The sequence below is a fragment of the Trachemys scripta genome, chromosome 14, assembly GCF_013100865.1.
Source record: "Trachemys scripta elegans isolate TJP31775 chromosome 14, CAS_Tse_1.0, whole genome shotgun sequence".
Classification (NCBI taxonomy): Eukaryota; Metazoa; Chordata; order Testudines; family Emydidae; genus Trachemys; species Trachemys scripta.
In genome coordinates this window covers 39,123,894-39,137,478 of record NC_048311.1, presented here as the reverse complement: position 1 = coordinate 39,137,478, position 13,585 = coordinate 39,123,894, and the positions used below count along the sequence as shown (strand labels likewise).

Sequence of the window (13,585 nt, the reverse complement as noted above, 5' to 3'; positions counted from 1 at the left end):
TTGGGGCACCTTTGTAGACAGGGAGAGCAATGGACTGTGGGTATGTATCCCACAGTGCCTGGCGACACCATCCGTCGCTAGGGGTTCGGGGAATGCGGAAACGGAGCATGGCACATCCTGGGATGTGCAAAATGTACCGTCATGCACCGCTTTGTGTCCCACCCCTCCACGTTTTTCCAACTGTCATTCTGTTGTAGCGCACGCCAGCAGCTGCAGTGAGAGAGGACGGATCCCGCACTTCTCTCCTATGCGCTGTTAGCTGTCGTGAGGACATCATGCAAAGAGTTACTCACAAAGTTAACAGAGGATGAATCGCAGGCATCCAGGTGTGATATGGACAGCAGCAACTTATCAGTGCTTTATGCGTTCACAGAGCAGCTGCATACGGCAGAACGTCGCTTTTGGGCTAGGGAAACAAGCACTGATTGGTGGGATCGCATTGTCATGGAGGTGTGGGATGACGATCAGTGGGTACAGAACTTCAGGATGAGTAAAGCAGCCTTCCTGGAGCTATGTGCTGAGCTGGCCCCTGACCAGCGGCGCAAGGACACCAGATTGAGAGCTGCCCTTCCGGTCGAGAAGCGTGTTGCAATCACAGTGTGGAAGCTGGCGAATCCAGACTGCTACTGGTCAGTCGCAAATCAATTTGGAGTAGGAAAGTCCACTGTTGGGGTTGTATTACTCCAAGTGTGCAGGGCAAGAAATCACAACTGCCACGGAGGACCGTGACTCTGGGAAAAGGGCATGACACAGTGGATGGCTTTGCAGAGATGGGTTTCCCTAATGGTTGCAGTGCCATTGATGGCACACACATTCCAATTTTAGCGCCAGATCACCTTGCCTCTGAATACATCAATAGGAAGGGATACTTCTCCCTGGTGTTGCAGGCACTTGTGGATCACCAGGGGCATTTCAGGGACATCAATGCAGGCTGGTCTGGAAAGGTGCATGACGCACACATCTTCAGGAACAGTGGCCTGTACAGAAAGCTGTGGGGAGGGTGGAGGGGACTTCCTTTCCAGACCATAAATTTACAGTGGGGGATGTGGAAATGCCCATAGTTATCCTGGGAGACCTGGCTTACCCCTTACAACCCTGGCTCATGAAACCTTACACAGGGCACCTGGACACCAGCAAGGAGCGTTTTAACAGCAGGCTGAGCAGGTGCCGCATGGTAGTCGAATGTGCCTTTGGCCGTTTGAAAGCGCGGTGGAGGTGTCTCAATAGCAGGCTAGACCTTACCGAGGATAATATTCCTGTGGTCACAGCCGCACGCTGCACTTCGCATAATCTGTGTGAATCTAAGGGTGAAATGTTTGCTCAGGTGTGGCGCATTGGGGCAGAGCGCTTGGCTGCACAGTTTGAGCAGCCAGATGCTAGGGCTGTCAGAGGAGCCCAGAGGGCTGCTATTAACATCAGAGAGGCTTTGAGGAACCACTGTGACAATGAGGGGCAGTAACACGTCTGCTTTGGAGTTGCTTCCCTGTTGCATCCATGTACAATGTTGGGCTCAAGATCCGTGCAACACAATGCTTTAGAAGCTCTGCACTGCTGCATGTCCCGATCATAGCCCTTTTCACACAAGCCTTGAGAAATTTTCCCATGTGTGTCCCGATTCCTACAGGTCACTCGCAGCTGCAACTGATCAGACTCCTCTCCCCACATACTGATCAGATCCAGCTACTCAGCGGTGGTCCAAGCAGGTGCATGTTTGTGGCGATAGCCAGCCATGCTCACCTGGGAAGCCAGCAAACAGGAAATGAGATTTAAACGTCCCAGGGCTTGCAAGGGGGAGTAGCAGATTGGCTGCAGGGCAGCGGAGTTCAAACCGCTGACCAGAGCGGCAGCAAGGGAATTGTGGGATACTTTCTGGAGGCCAATAAAATAATAAAAAAAAAAACCTTGTGGTGTCTACACTGGCTGTTTGTCGACAATAAAGGGAGGGGAAAAGACAAAAGTTTCTCACGGGGTGGAAGTATTTGGTCACCAAAACTAGCGGTTTTTTTAGAAAAAAAGTGACCTTGCAGTGTGTACGCTATCGCAGTTTTTTGGCCAAAAAACAGGTTTTGGGGACAAAACTTCCCAGTGTAGACAAGCCCTGAGTGGGATTGCTGAATATGGCAAAGCACTGGGGGAGAGGAATTTGGAATAACTGGATGAATTTAAGAAAGGAAGGGAAACATTTAGGCAGATCAGGGAAAGCTTTGTGAGCTTGCAAAAGAGCGAGTGAAAGATTATTCCCCATTGACGATCTCCTGGTGGGCGGTGGCCTGGGGAAGAGGAGAGTTTGATGCTCAGTCTCTCCCAGCCGTAGCTGGGCTATGCAGGTTGGGAGAGACTTCTGCTGGAGAAAAACCACAGTTACTGCTTCCTGGAGTCAGTTTTTTAAAAATAATCCAACTAAATCATCTCTTCTCCTCTGCAAAACTATCATTAAAAATCACATTTAATAACTTTTTTTATAATCACAAAAGTGACAATGTATTATTTATGCCTAGCTTTTGCATTGGATGCCATTTCAGAATTGCTTACCGGTACATAGGTTAATTAATCTAGTTCCTAAAATGAATGTTACCTCCACCAACTGCTTTAAATGTTTGGATTTAGCTTTGTCTGGAACATGTATTACAGCTTTAAAGTTTGAGTTGCAGTATCACTCTTGTATTTTCTATCCTGTCACGTCCCAGTCCCAGCTCCAGGGTTGCAGTGGCCAGGAGAGAGGCCTCTCTTAATGGAAATCACTTGAATTCCAGACAAGTGATTTCCATTAAGCTTTCACATTTGTTTGGGGAGAGGTATTGGAAACCATTAAGGCCAGATCTTTGCTATCTGGTCTAGTTCTGGCTCTTCAGAGTACCCCCTTTGACTCCTAAGTAGTAAGCACTAGGTCAGTGATCTCCAACCTTTTACTCCCAAGATCACTTTTTGAATTTAAGGGCAACCCAGGATCTGCCCAGTCCCTTCCCAAGGCTCCGCCCCTTCCCCAAAGCCCTACCCCACTCACTCCATTGCCCCCCCACCCCTCGCCACTCACTCTCCCTGACCCTTGCTCACTTTCCCTGTGCTGGGATAGGGGGTTCACGTTTGGGAGGGGCTCTGGACTGGAGCCAAGGGGTCTGCAGTGTGGGAGGGGGCTCTGGGCTGAGCCTGGGGTTGGAGTGCAGGAGGGGACTCCGGGGTGCGGCAGAGCGTTGAGGTGCAAGAGGAGGTACAGGGTGCTGGCTCTGGGAAGGGGCTCCAGGCTGGGGCTGTATTGGGAAGTAGGAGGGGGTACAGCAGTGGTTCTCAAACTTTTGTACTTGTGACCTCTTTCACATAGCAAGCCTCTGAGTGCAACCCCCCTTATAAATTAAAAACACGTTTAAATATATTTAAGACCATTATAAATGCTGGAGGCAAAGCGGGGTTTGCGGTGGAGATTGACAGCTCACAACCCCCCCATGTAATAACCTCGCGACTCCCTGAGTGGTCTCGACCCCCAGTTTGAGAACTCCTGGGATACAGGGTGCTGGCTACGGGAGGGGAGTCAGGTCTGGGTCAGGCGGTTGGGGTGCAGGAAGGGGTGGGGGTTCTGGTTCTCGGAGGAGAGTCAGGCCAGGGGTTGAGGTGCAGGAAGGGATTCAAGGTGCAGAAGTGGGGTGCTGGGGGTGCAGAAGCAGGTTTCGGGTGCTATGTTCGGGGCTCAGTGCTGGAGTTTGGGGTGCGGCCTGCTGCCGGGCAGCACTTACCGCTAAGGCAGGCTCCCTGCCTACCCCGGCCCCATGCCGCTCCTGGAAGGTCCAATGCGCCCTGTGGCCCCTCGGGGGTGGGGGGGCAGCACATGGCTCCACGCGCTGCCCCTCTCTACAAGCAGCGCCCCCACAGCTCCCATTGGCCACACCCCTGTCCCCGGCGCCGAGATGAGCTGCCGACCCCCCCGAGTGTCAGGCTGGCCCCAGCGCCGGGCACTGGCCAGCAGCACCAAGCCGAGCCGCTTCACTCCCCCTCCTGGCCCCGGAGCAACAGGCGGGTAGCGGGCGGTGCGTGACCCTCCCACCCATCCCAGAGGGCACAGCGGGAGTCCTGGCATCCTGGAGCGCTGGGTGGCACAGCCCCAATTCTGGGGCACCCCAGCACTGGGCGGCCCCAGGAGGCTCCCTAGAGAGTAGCCTGCCTGGGTGGGGCCTAGCAGCCGCACTGCAGGTAGGAGGAGGCGGAGCATGGGCGGGGCCACCCATGGCTATTTAGGTAGGCACAGCCTTCCCTTGCCCACTTTACGCACTGCCCATGATGCCAGGGGTTCTCAGCCTTGTTCTCTCTGAGGCCACCCAAACTTGCTATAAAAACTCTGCAGCCCACCTATGTCACACCAACTGTTTTTCTGCATATAAAAGCCAGGGCCAGCGTTAGGGGGTAGGGAGCAGAGCAATTACCCAGGGTCCTGCGCAACATGGGGCCCCGCGAAGCTAAGTTGCTCAGGCTTTAGCTTCAGCCCTGGGCTACAGCCCCATGCAGTGGGGCTTCCACTTTCTGTCCTGGGCACCAGCAACTCTAATGCCGGCCCTGCTTGGCAGCCCCCCTAAAACCTGCTCACAGCTCCCCGGGGGCTCGGGACACCTGGCTTAGAACCACTTCACTTTGCGACCCATTCCTTCCTAATCTAACCGGGCAGTCAGATATGCAGACCCCACAGCTTCTAATAACTGAGGGCACACGAATCCCTTACCCAGCGAGGTCACCGTCTCATAGTTCTCCTGCATGACGTCCCTGTAGAGGGCTCTCTGAGCGGGGTCCAGCAAAGCTCCCTGCCCCTTGGTGAAATACACAGCCACCTCCTCGAAGGTCACGGGCATCTGAAACATCATTTCCCCCACTCAGCATCTCCTGCCCAGCCACAATCGCCCTATTCACGGGGGAAGAGGCCTGGAGAAGCAGAATCCCACCCCCACCCTGCTCAGAACAGTCAGGAAGCTTCAGGGGGTGGGGAGAAAATGAGACTCCTTGTCCCCCCAGCAGACAGAGGTGGGCAGGGTCTTCTAATTTCCCACAAGCCTGCCAGCCACAGGCTGTTATGGGAAGCAGAGCTCTGAGCCAGGGACAGGGACAGGAATCCCAAACAGCTTCCCTTCCTATTTCACAGCAGCCTCTGGCCAGTGGGTTTAGGCTCCAGCACTGGGAGTCTGGTCAGTTTTCCCAGCCCTGCCCAGGGGGGTTGTGTCCGGGTTCAGAAATGAGGGAACTCCCCTCCCCACCCCAGGCCAATTGTCCTCTTCAGAAAATCAGGCCTGGGTTGAACATGTCCCAGCAGGTTTATCACACTCTGTCCCCTCCCTACCTCACCCTGTATCTTTCCTGCCCCTCCCCCTCTACAACAACCCCCCTGAAGCTCCCTGAAAATCTCCTACCTGAGCTGGCTCCATCACAGCCATTTCCCTTCCCTGTCTCCTGGAAGTCGGGACCATCTGGAGAGAAATGTGGAAGTGATTCCTCAGCCTGTCAGGACGAGATGGGCAATTCGGGAGTGGGGGGGTTTCAGAAGGGGCTTGAGTCCATTTCACATCCCAATTACCCCCCTGGCTCTCTCCCTGCAGACAGACACTCTGGACTCTGCCACAGTGGGAAGAAACCCAGTTAGTTTATTACCAAACAGGCCAGGCCCCTCCAAGCAGAACTGAACCCACTGGGGACACTTTTAAACTCTCCCCATAATAGTGTCTCTGAGCCGAATGCTGGAAAAAGAGCAGAACCAAAGGAGCCGCGTTAGGGGATTCCCCTGACACTGTCCTCAAAGGCAGTGTGTCCCCCATTCTCTGAGCAGCCCAGTGATTCAAGAGAGATGAACTGGCTTTTCCTCTCTTTGCTCCTCACCAAGTTCCCAGGAGTGTCAGTCTGCCCAGGGGACAGGGAATGGATCTGGGCAGGTTTGGGAACTGGGAACCTCCTGTGATGCTCTATACCTCAGAGGCTGGTGTCAGTAGAACCCGAGGCTGCCCTAGGGGCTGTTTCCAGCCACTGCAGAAAGTCCCCACCCAGGCTGGGCACAGTGGGGGCTTTAATGAAGGTCTCTCCCAGCTTCCAGCTCAAAATGGAGGAGGCAGCAGCTTCTGACCCAGGGAGCTCAACTCCAGAGCTGTAATAACAGGAGCAGAGAGAGAGAGATCAGGAGTCAGTCTTTTTTTATTTTTAATCTATAAAAATAAGTGGGGGGAGGTGCATGGAGGGGCGGGGGCTGCCTGAGCAGATCTGCCTTGTAGCTTCTGAGCCCTGAGGGGTTCTTCGCCAGCCAATGCACCCCCATGCTTTTTTGACCATTTCTAGGAGAAAAAAAAATCCCCACTGGCTGCTGATAGGGGCACCCCGCTCACCCAATGGGGCGCGGGAGCTGCCATTGTATCTCCCCACACCTCCACCTTCTCTGTGCCCCCCAGGCTCTCCCCACTCCCTTCCCCAGCCAGTTTTCTCTTGTTCTCACCATCCCCTCCCCACTTACCCCTTTTTCCTCGCAGTGATCCCCCCTACTCACTTCCAGCCTCATTCCCCTCAGCCCCAGAATTCTCCCCTTGCCCCCTGACTCCCCTGCAGCGTCCCATCCTCCCTTCAGCCACCCCTCCCCCATCCTCCCCGCCCATCCCCAATCCCATCCTGCCCCCTGCATCCCCCTCCTCCCGGCAGCCCCCACAGCCCTGTTCCCCCCGCCTGCCCATCCCCCCGCAGCTCTTTAGCCTCCTCCCCCTGCAGCTACCCCAAGAGCGTCGTTGGCTAGTTGCAGTAAAAGAATCCCCCTCTGGCTGCGGGGTGGGGCAGCCCCCCGCTTTCTCCCTTTGCCCCCAGGCCCAGCCGGGAGCCCCTTGTCAGCCGCAGGGTGCGGGCAGGGCGGGCCCAGCAGATCTCACCGAGCAGCAGCAGCCTCCGTTCACACCAGCGCGGCCAGGGGCTGCGAACACAAAGCACCAGATTGGGGGGAGCGTGTGGTAACGTGACCCCGGATCACTCCCCTCCCCAGGTGTGTCTGTCCCAGCCCCAGCACGGCCCGGGCTGGCTCCCCCCGCCCCGCACACACCGGGAGCTGGCGGCAGCTTTCCTGGGCCCCGGGCAGGGAATCGCAGCCAGCTCCGCTGGGAGCAGCCTGGGGCCAAACCTCCCCCTGCAGCCCGGGGGTGACGGGGGGGGGGGCGGATCTCTGTTACCTTCCCTCCGAGCGGGGCCCCCTGGGGCTGGGGCCGGGCCGGGAAGGGGCCTGGCCGGGCTGGGGGCTCTGCCCTGGGAGAGGCTCCTGGGGAGCAGCGGGAAGGGCCCTGCTGGAGATTCCCCTCTCCCGGCTGCAGCCCGGGCTCCGGGCTCCCAGCACCAGCCGCCGGGGCTCGGGGATCTCGCCGGGAGCCTGGAGCCAGAGTCCCCGCAGCGGCTGCGAGTCACTTCCTGCTGCCGAGACTGACCCCAGCGATCGCTCCCCCCAGAGCCGCCTCCCAGCTGCTCCTGGGTCCTAGTGATCAACCCAGCGACCTGCAGCCGCCTGCCCCAGACCCTGGCCCCTGGGCACAGTTGGGGCCATCTTGCAGAAAAGCCACAGGATCAATGGGAGGACAGACAGGAGACTTCGAGATCCTGGGGGGTGGGTGACAAGGGGTGTTTCTATGGAGACTGGGGATTGTTCCAGTGAGTCCCCAATATCATCAGGGACACAGAGATGATGGGGTGCAGGGCTGGGGAAACTGTGTGTGATTTGCTCTGTTAACAGACTGGCACAGGGGGCAGTTGGTCAGAGCTGGTCTCTTGTCTCCACACCAGGCTCACTGGCTACCAGCCCTGGGCCAGAGCTACCAGTTCTGCTCCCCTCACTCGGGTCATGGAGCTGTCAGTGCGATGCCAGCCGGTTCCTCTGGTTACCTGTTGTCATAACCATAGCAGTAGCCTAAATTCCTCCTTACCTGTAAGGAGTTAAGAAGCTCAAGTAACCTGGTTGGCACCTGATCAAAGGAACCAATGGGGACAAAAGATACTTTCAAATCGGGGCGGGGGGAGAGAGGCTTTGTTTTGGGTTCTTTGTTTCTGTGGCTGTTTGCTCTTGGGACTTAGGGCATGGCTACACTGAAAACTCCAAGGCTTCCGCGGCAGCGCTTTGAAGTGCGAGTGTGGTCCTGGCGCTCTCTCCCAGCGCTGCAGGTACTCCACCTCCACGAGGGGCCGAGCTACCAGCCCTGGTGCACTGTCTACACTGGCGTTTTACAGTGCTGCAACTTGCTGCACTCAGGGGGGGTGTTTTTTCACACCCGTGAGACAGTTGCAGTCCTGAAAAGCACCAGTGTAGCCATAGCCTAAGAAGGACTGGAAATCAATCCATGTTCTCCAAATCTTTCTGAACAAGTCTCTCATATTTCAAACTTGTAAGTAACAGCCAGGCAAGGCATATTCGTTTATCTTTAAAAAGTAACAGAGGGTCCTGTGGCACCTTTAAGACTAACAGAATTATTTATCTTTGTTTTCTCAACTTGTGAACTTTACCTTTGCTAGAGGGAAGTTTACCCTTGTTTTGTTGTAACTTTGAAACTAAGGCTAGAGGGGGTTCCTCTGGGCTCTTTGAATCTGATTACCCTGAAAGTTATTTTTCATCCTGCTTTTACAGAGATGATTTTTTACATTTTCTTTTTAATAAAATCCTTCTTTTAAAAACCTGACTGATTTTTTCCATTGTCCAAAGACCCAGGGATTTGAGTCTTTGATCACTTTGAAACCAACTGGTTAGGATATTATTCTCAAGCCTCCCCAGGAAAGGGGGTGTAAGGACTTGGGGGGATATTTTGGGGGGAAGAGGAACTCCAAGTGGTCCTTTCCCTGTTTCTTGTTAAATCACTTGGTGGTGGCAGCAATCCCAAGGCAAAAAAGAAATCTGTACCTTGGGGAAGTTTTAACCTAAGCTGGTAAGAATAAGCTCAGGGGGGTCTTTCATGCGGGTCCCCACATCTGTACCCCAGAGTTCAGACTGGGGAAGGAACCCTGACACCTGTCGTCCGGATTAACCCATCCCTGGGCTCTAGGCAAAACCCTTCATGTCTGCCAACTTCCAAGAGATCCCCTCTGTCCCTCTCCCACCTGGCTGCCCCAGATGGGCGCTGACTGCATCTCCCTGTTGCACACCTGGATGTGGGCAGCAAAGCTCCAGCTAGTCCCTGGTTCAGGGACTGGTGCTCTGCCCACTCAGCTTTGGCCCCATTGATGCCCCCCTCCCCATCATAATGTGGGAGGGGCACTGGGGGCCAAAATTGAGTGAGTGGCACTGTGACGTAGTGCATGGGATTATAGCCTCCTTCACTCAACTTCAGCCTTGGCACCGACCAGCTCTCAACACCACTCAGTCAATTTTGGCCATGTTTCTCCTGCCCTCGGCCTGAAATGGGGGCGAGCCTAAGCCAAAGCTGAGTGGGTAGCCAACACAGCTCCTTCTTACCCCTGTTGTGGGGCAGACTCCTAAGCATCCGTCCCCATCCCCCAGGCTCATTCCTAGGTTGCCTATGCCTTAATCTAGCCTGGACTTCCCTTGATCCCGATTCCCTCCAAGGTTGGGGACCGGGAAGGCAGGGAGGTGTGGGGGGAGTTGATTCAGTAGCTGTTCTATCTAGAGGGGTCTGGTCCCTGCTTGGACAGAGGAGGCTGCACTCCATCTGTCTCTGTTTTTCATCCTGGGTCAGGAACTGCTGCCTCCACCACTGGGATCTGGGAGCCTGAATGGAGCAGCTGCTGAGCCCGGAGCAGGGTCTGTGCTGGGAATAGACTTTCATCAAAGCCCACTCTGTAGGGTGACCAGATAGCAAGTGTGAAAAATCAGGATGGGGTGGGGGGGGGTAATTGGCGCCTATATAAAGCAAACCCCCAACTACTGCACTCACTATAAAATCAGGACATCTGGTCACCGTACCCCTCTGTGCACAGCACAAGTTTAGACTTTCACTGGGCCAAAGCAAGAGATCGACTCTGCAGTCCGGGGTTTGGGCACCCACCTGGGAGGGCCCAGTCCCGTTTCCCAAGGACTCTGTAATGACTGCTCCAAAGTCTCACAGGTTCCACAGGAGAAATTGAGGGACCACCCTCCCATCAGAAGATGCCATGGTCCGGTGGCAGGAGCACTGTCCTGGGAGCTGTGGGAGCCTCCTCTTCAAATCCTTTCTCCCCATCAGGCAGAGGGGTGAATTGAACCTGGGTTTCCCATATCAGTGTGACAGACCCATCTCATGGGCTGAGTTGAAGGGTGGAATCACCCCATGCTCCCCTCTTCTGGCTGCTTTGTGGGCAGCTGGGTGCCTGCCTCATTCTTTCTCACAAGAGCTTCAACACCCTGACGGCAGGACAGGGGTTCCCAGCTGTGGATTCACAATCAGAGAGAAGCACCTCAATCTGGAAGGGCTGATATCCAGGAGAGTATGGGGAATTAGGACATGTCTCTCCCCTCAGTATCCCCTCTTGGTTACTTTCTGCAGCTCCCTGCCTGTGCCTACTTTGCTGGGGTTTGTGAATCCCATTCTTAGGTGCCTGTCTGGCCACATGCATTGGACTATAAGGTGGATAGAAAGCTGGCTATATCATCGGGCTCAACGGGTAGTGATCAACGGCTCCATGTCTAGTTGGCAGCCGGTATCAAGCGGAGTGCCCCAAGGGTCAGTCCTGGGGCTGGTTTTGTTCAATATCTTCATTAATAATCTGGAGGATGGGGTGGATGCACCCTCAGCAAGTTTGCAGATGACACTGAACTGGGAGGAGTAGTAGATATGCTGGAGGATAGGGATAGGATACAGACGGACCTAGACAAATTAGAGGATTGGACCAAAAGAACTCTGATGAGGTTCAACAAGGACAAGTGCAGAGTCCTGCACTTAGGACGGAAGAATCCCATGCACTGCTACAGACTAGGGACCGAATGGCTAGGCAGCAGTTCAGCAGGAAAAGACCTAGGGATTACAGTGGACGAGAAGCTGGATATGAGTAAACAGTGTGTCCTTGTTGCCAAGAAGGCTAACGACATTTTGGGCTGTATAAGTAGGAGCATTGCCAGCAGATCAAGAGACGTGATCATTTCCTTCTATTCGACATTGGTGAGGCCTCATCTGGAGTACTGTGTCCAGTTTTGGGCCCCACACTACAAGAAGGATGTGGAAAAATTGGAAAGCGTCCAGTGGAGGGCAACAAAAATGATCAGGGGACTGGAACACATGACTTATGAGGAGAGGCTGAGGGAACTGGGATTGTTTAGTCTGCAGAAGAGAAGAATGAGGGGGGATTTGATAGCTGCTTTCAACTACCTGAAAGGGGGTTCCAAAGAGGATGGATCTAGACCGTTCTCAGTGGTAGGAGATGACAGAACAAGGAAGGTGGTGAAGCACTGGAATGGGTTACCTAGGGAGGTGGTGGAATCTCCTTCCTTAGAGGTTTTTAAGGTCAGGCTTGACAAAGCCCTGGCTGGGATGATTTAGTTGGGGATTGGTCCTGCTTTGAGCAGGGGGTTGAACTAGATGACCTCCTGAGGTCCCTTCTAACCATGATATGCTATGGTTCTGATTGTACAGGGAGCCTAGGTGATCAACTCAGGCTTTGTGAATCCTACTGTTCTTCCAGTGATTTTCTAGACATCACAAATTTGGCCTTTGCATCACTAAAATCCATTTGCTGAGCCAGCCTTAGTGGCTACCATCAGCTGGCTCTTTATTCTACAAACACGTGCAGAACTGGTTGAAACAGATGCGTCTACCCAGGGGTCCCCATTTCCCCTTATAATTTCCAATTTTCATCCAAATCATCCGCCATTTCTACATGGCTGCCTAAGACATTCCCTGAAATTTTTGAATTGATTAGATGCAGCAATCTGCATCACTTCCTGTGGTGGGGCAGCTGCTCCACACAGGCAGAAGAAGGGTTAAAGCAGCCTTGGAGAGGCTATGCAGAACCCAGCCAATGAGGAAAGGGCTTATTGAGAGAGCCAATCAAAGGAAGGCTTGTTGCAGCAGCCAATCAGAGCCAATGAGGACTAGATATAAGGGGCTGCTCAGGAGCACAGAAGTCAGTCTCTCTCTCTCTCTGATGAGGAAGAAGGATTAGCTACCCAAGGGTGTGCCTACACTGGCAAGTTTCTATGAAACAAGTTGTGCTACTTTTATTAAAGCGTTGGCGTTAAACTGCTGTTGTATGTCCCCACTGTGCTCCTTGTGATGTTAGGGAGTGGATATGAGGGGTTTTGTTTAGAGCACAGAGGTGGGTTATCTGGACCACAGTAACCAGAGGAACCAAGTGGCAAAGCTCTGACAGCTCCATGACCTGAGCGAGGGGAGCAGAGCTGGGAGCGCTGGCCCAGGTCTAGTAGCCCATGAGTGTGGTGTGGAGACAAGAGACCAGCTCCAACCAACTGCTCCCTGTGCCAGTCTGTTACCAGAACAAATCTCACACAGTGTGTCCCTGGCTCCCTGTCACTCCTGGATCCTCTGGAACAACCCTGAGTCTCCATAGAAACCCCCCTTCTCCTCTCTCCCCGGGATCTGCAGGTCTCCTTTCTGTCCCCCCATTGATCCTGTGGTTTCTATGCAGGATGTCTACATAGCGCTGGGAGAAGCTGCCTGTGCCCAGGGGAGATGGGGCCCCCAGGAGGCACTCCATCACCTCTGTGTCCCTGATATTGGGAACTCTTTGGAAGAATCCCCAGTCTCCATAGAAGACCCCCTTGTCCCCCACCCCCCAGGATGATGGAAGTCTCCTGTCTGTCCTCCCATTGATCCTGTGGCTTTTCTGCACAATGTCCCCAACTGTGCCTGGGGAGGTGGGGCCCCAGGGGTCAGGAGGCTGTAGATTGCTGGGTTTATCGCTAGGACCCAGGAGCAGCTGGGAGGCGGCTCTGAGAGGAGTGATCGCTGGGGGCTGCCCGAAGCCGGTAGCGCTCGGGCAGCTCGGCTCTTAAACAGAGCCAAAGAGTCAGGGGAGGAGCAGAGCCTCCGGCTGCGGCGGCTCTGCTCCTCCCCGACTCTTCGGCTCAGTTTAAGAGCCGAGCGCTACAGGCTTCGGGCAGCCCCCATGCCTCCGGACCCTGCGCCGCTGGAGCCCGGGAGGGGAAGTGCCCGGCCGGGGGCGCAGGGTCCGGAGGCATGGGGCTGCCCGAAGCCCGGGCGCTACCAGCTTCACGGTTTGCCGGGCAGCCTCCAGAACCTACGCCCCCAGCTGGGCGCTTCCCCTCCTGGGCTCCAGCTGCTCTGGGGAAGCGCCGGCCGGGGGCGCAGGGTCTGGGGGCTGCCCGGCAAACCGAGAAGCCGGTAGCGCTCGGGCAGCCCTTTTCGCGTGGCTGGGAGTAGGAGGGGGCGGAGTTAGGGCGGAGTTGGGGTGGGGCTGGGGTGGGAAAGGGGCGGGGCCAGGGTCCCGTGGAGGATCCTCTTTTTTTATTTGTTTAATATGGTAACCCTATGCAGGGCCACCCTCTTGCCATGCTTGGGGCTGTGAAACAGAACTTGTGTAGGAGGCAAAAGGGAGGTGCTCCGCGGCAATGGTGAGTCTGGTCCAAGAAGAGTGCACTACAGAATATACTGGGTGAAAACCTGCTCTACTGAAGGTCAACGGGACTTTTGCCATTGATATCATA

The 13,585-nt window shown here is 55.0% G+C and overlaps 3 protein-coding genes across 7 annotated transcripts in view; all 3 read right to left on the bottom strand.

Annotated features, from left to right (window-relative positions):
- The window catches only part of LOC117886912 (zinc finger protein 135-like), a 17,275-nt gene extending 10,088 nt beyond the window's left edge, over nt 1-7,187 (bottom strand). The window contains exons 1-5 of one of the 5 annotated variants that reach the window (XM_034789047.1): nt 7,167-7,187; nt 6,873-6,913; nt 5,937-6,109; nt 5,385-5,472; nt 4,706-4,832 (exon numbers count right to left, since the gene is read on the bottom strand). In XM_034789047.1, coding sequence (XP_034644938.1) covers nt 4,706-4,832; nt 5,385-5,441 — 184 coding nt within the window. In that variant the 5' untranslated portion in view covers nt 5,442-5,472; nt 5,937-6,109; nt 6,873-6,913; nt 7,167-7,187. The remainder of the gene's footprint in view (nt 1-4,705; nt 4,833-5,384; nt 5,473-5,936; nt 6,110-6,872; nt 6,914-7,166) is intronic. The other 4 variants (XM_034789049.1, XM_034789050.1, XM_034789048.1 and 1 more) reach the window with 4 other exon arrangements.
- The window catches only part of LOC117886910 (zinc finger protein 250-like), a 41,305-nt gene extending 34,073 nt beyond the window's left edge, over nt 1-7,232 (bottom strand). The window contains exon 1 of the mRNA XM_034789046.1: nt 7,167-7,232. The gene's annotated coding sequence lies outside the window, so the exon portion shown is untranslated. The remainder of the gene's footprint in view (nt 1-7,166) is intronic.
- Nucleotides 1-7,419, bottom strand: part of LOC117886897 (zinc finger protein 850-like) — a 362,115-nt gene extending 354,696 nt beyond the window's left edge. Inside the window, exon 1 of the mRNA XM_034789000.1 lies at nt 7,167-7,419. The gene's annotated coding sequence lies outside the window, so the exon portion shown is untranslated. The remainder of the gene's footprint in view (nt 1-7,166) is intronic.
- Between the last annotated feature and the right edge of the window lie 6,166 nt (nt 7,420-13,585).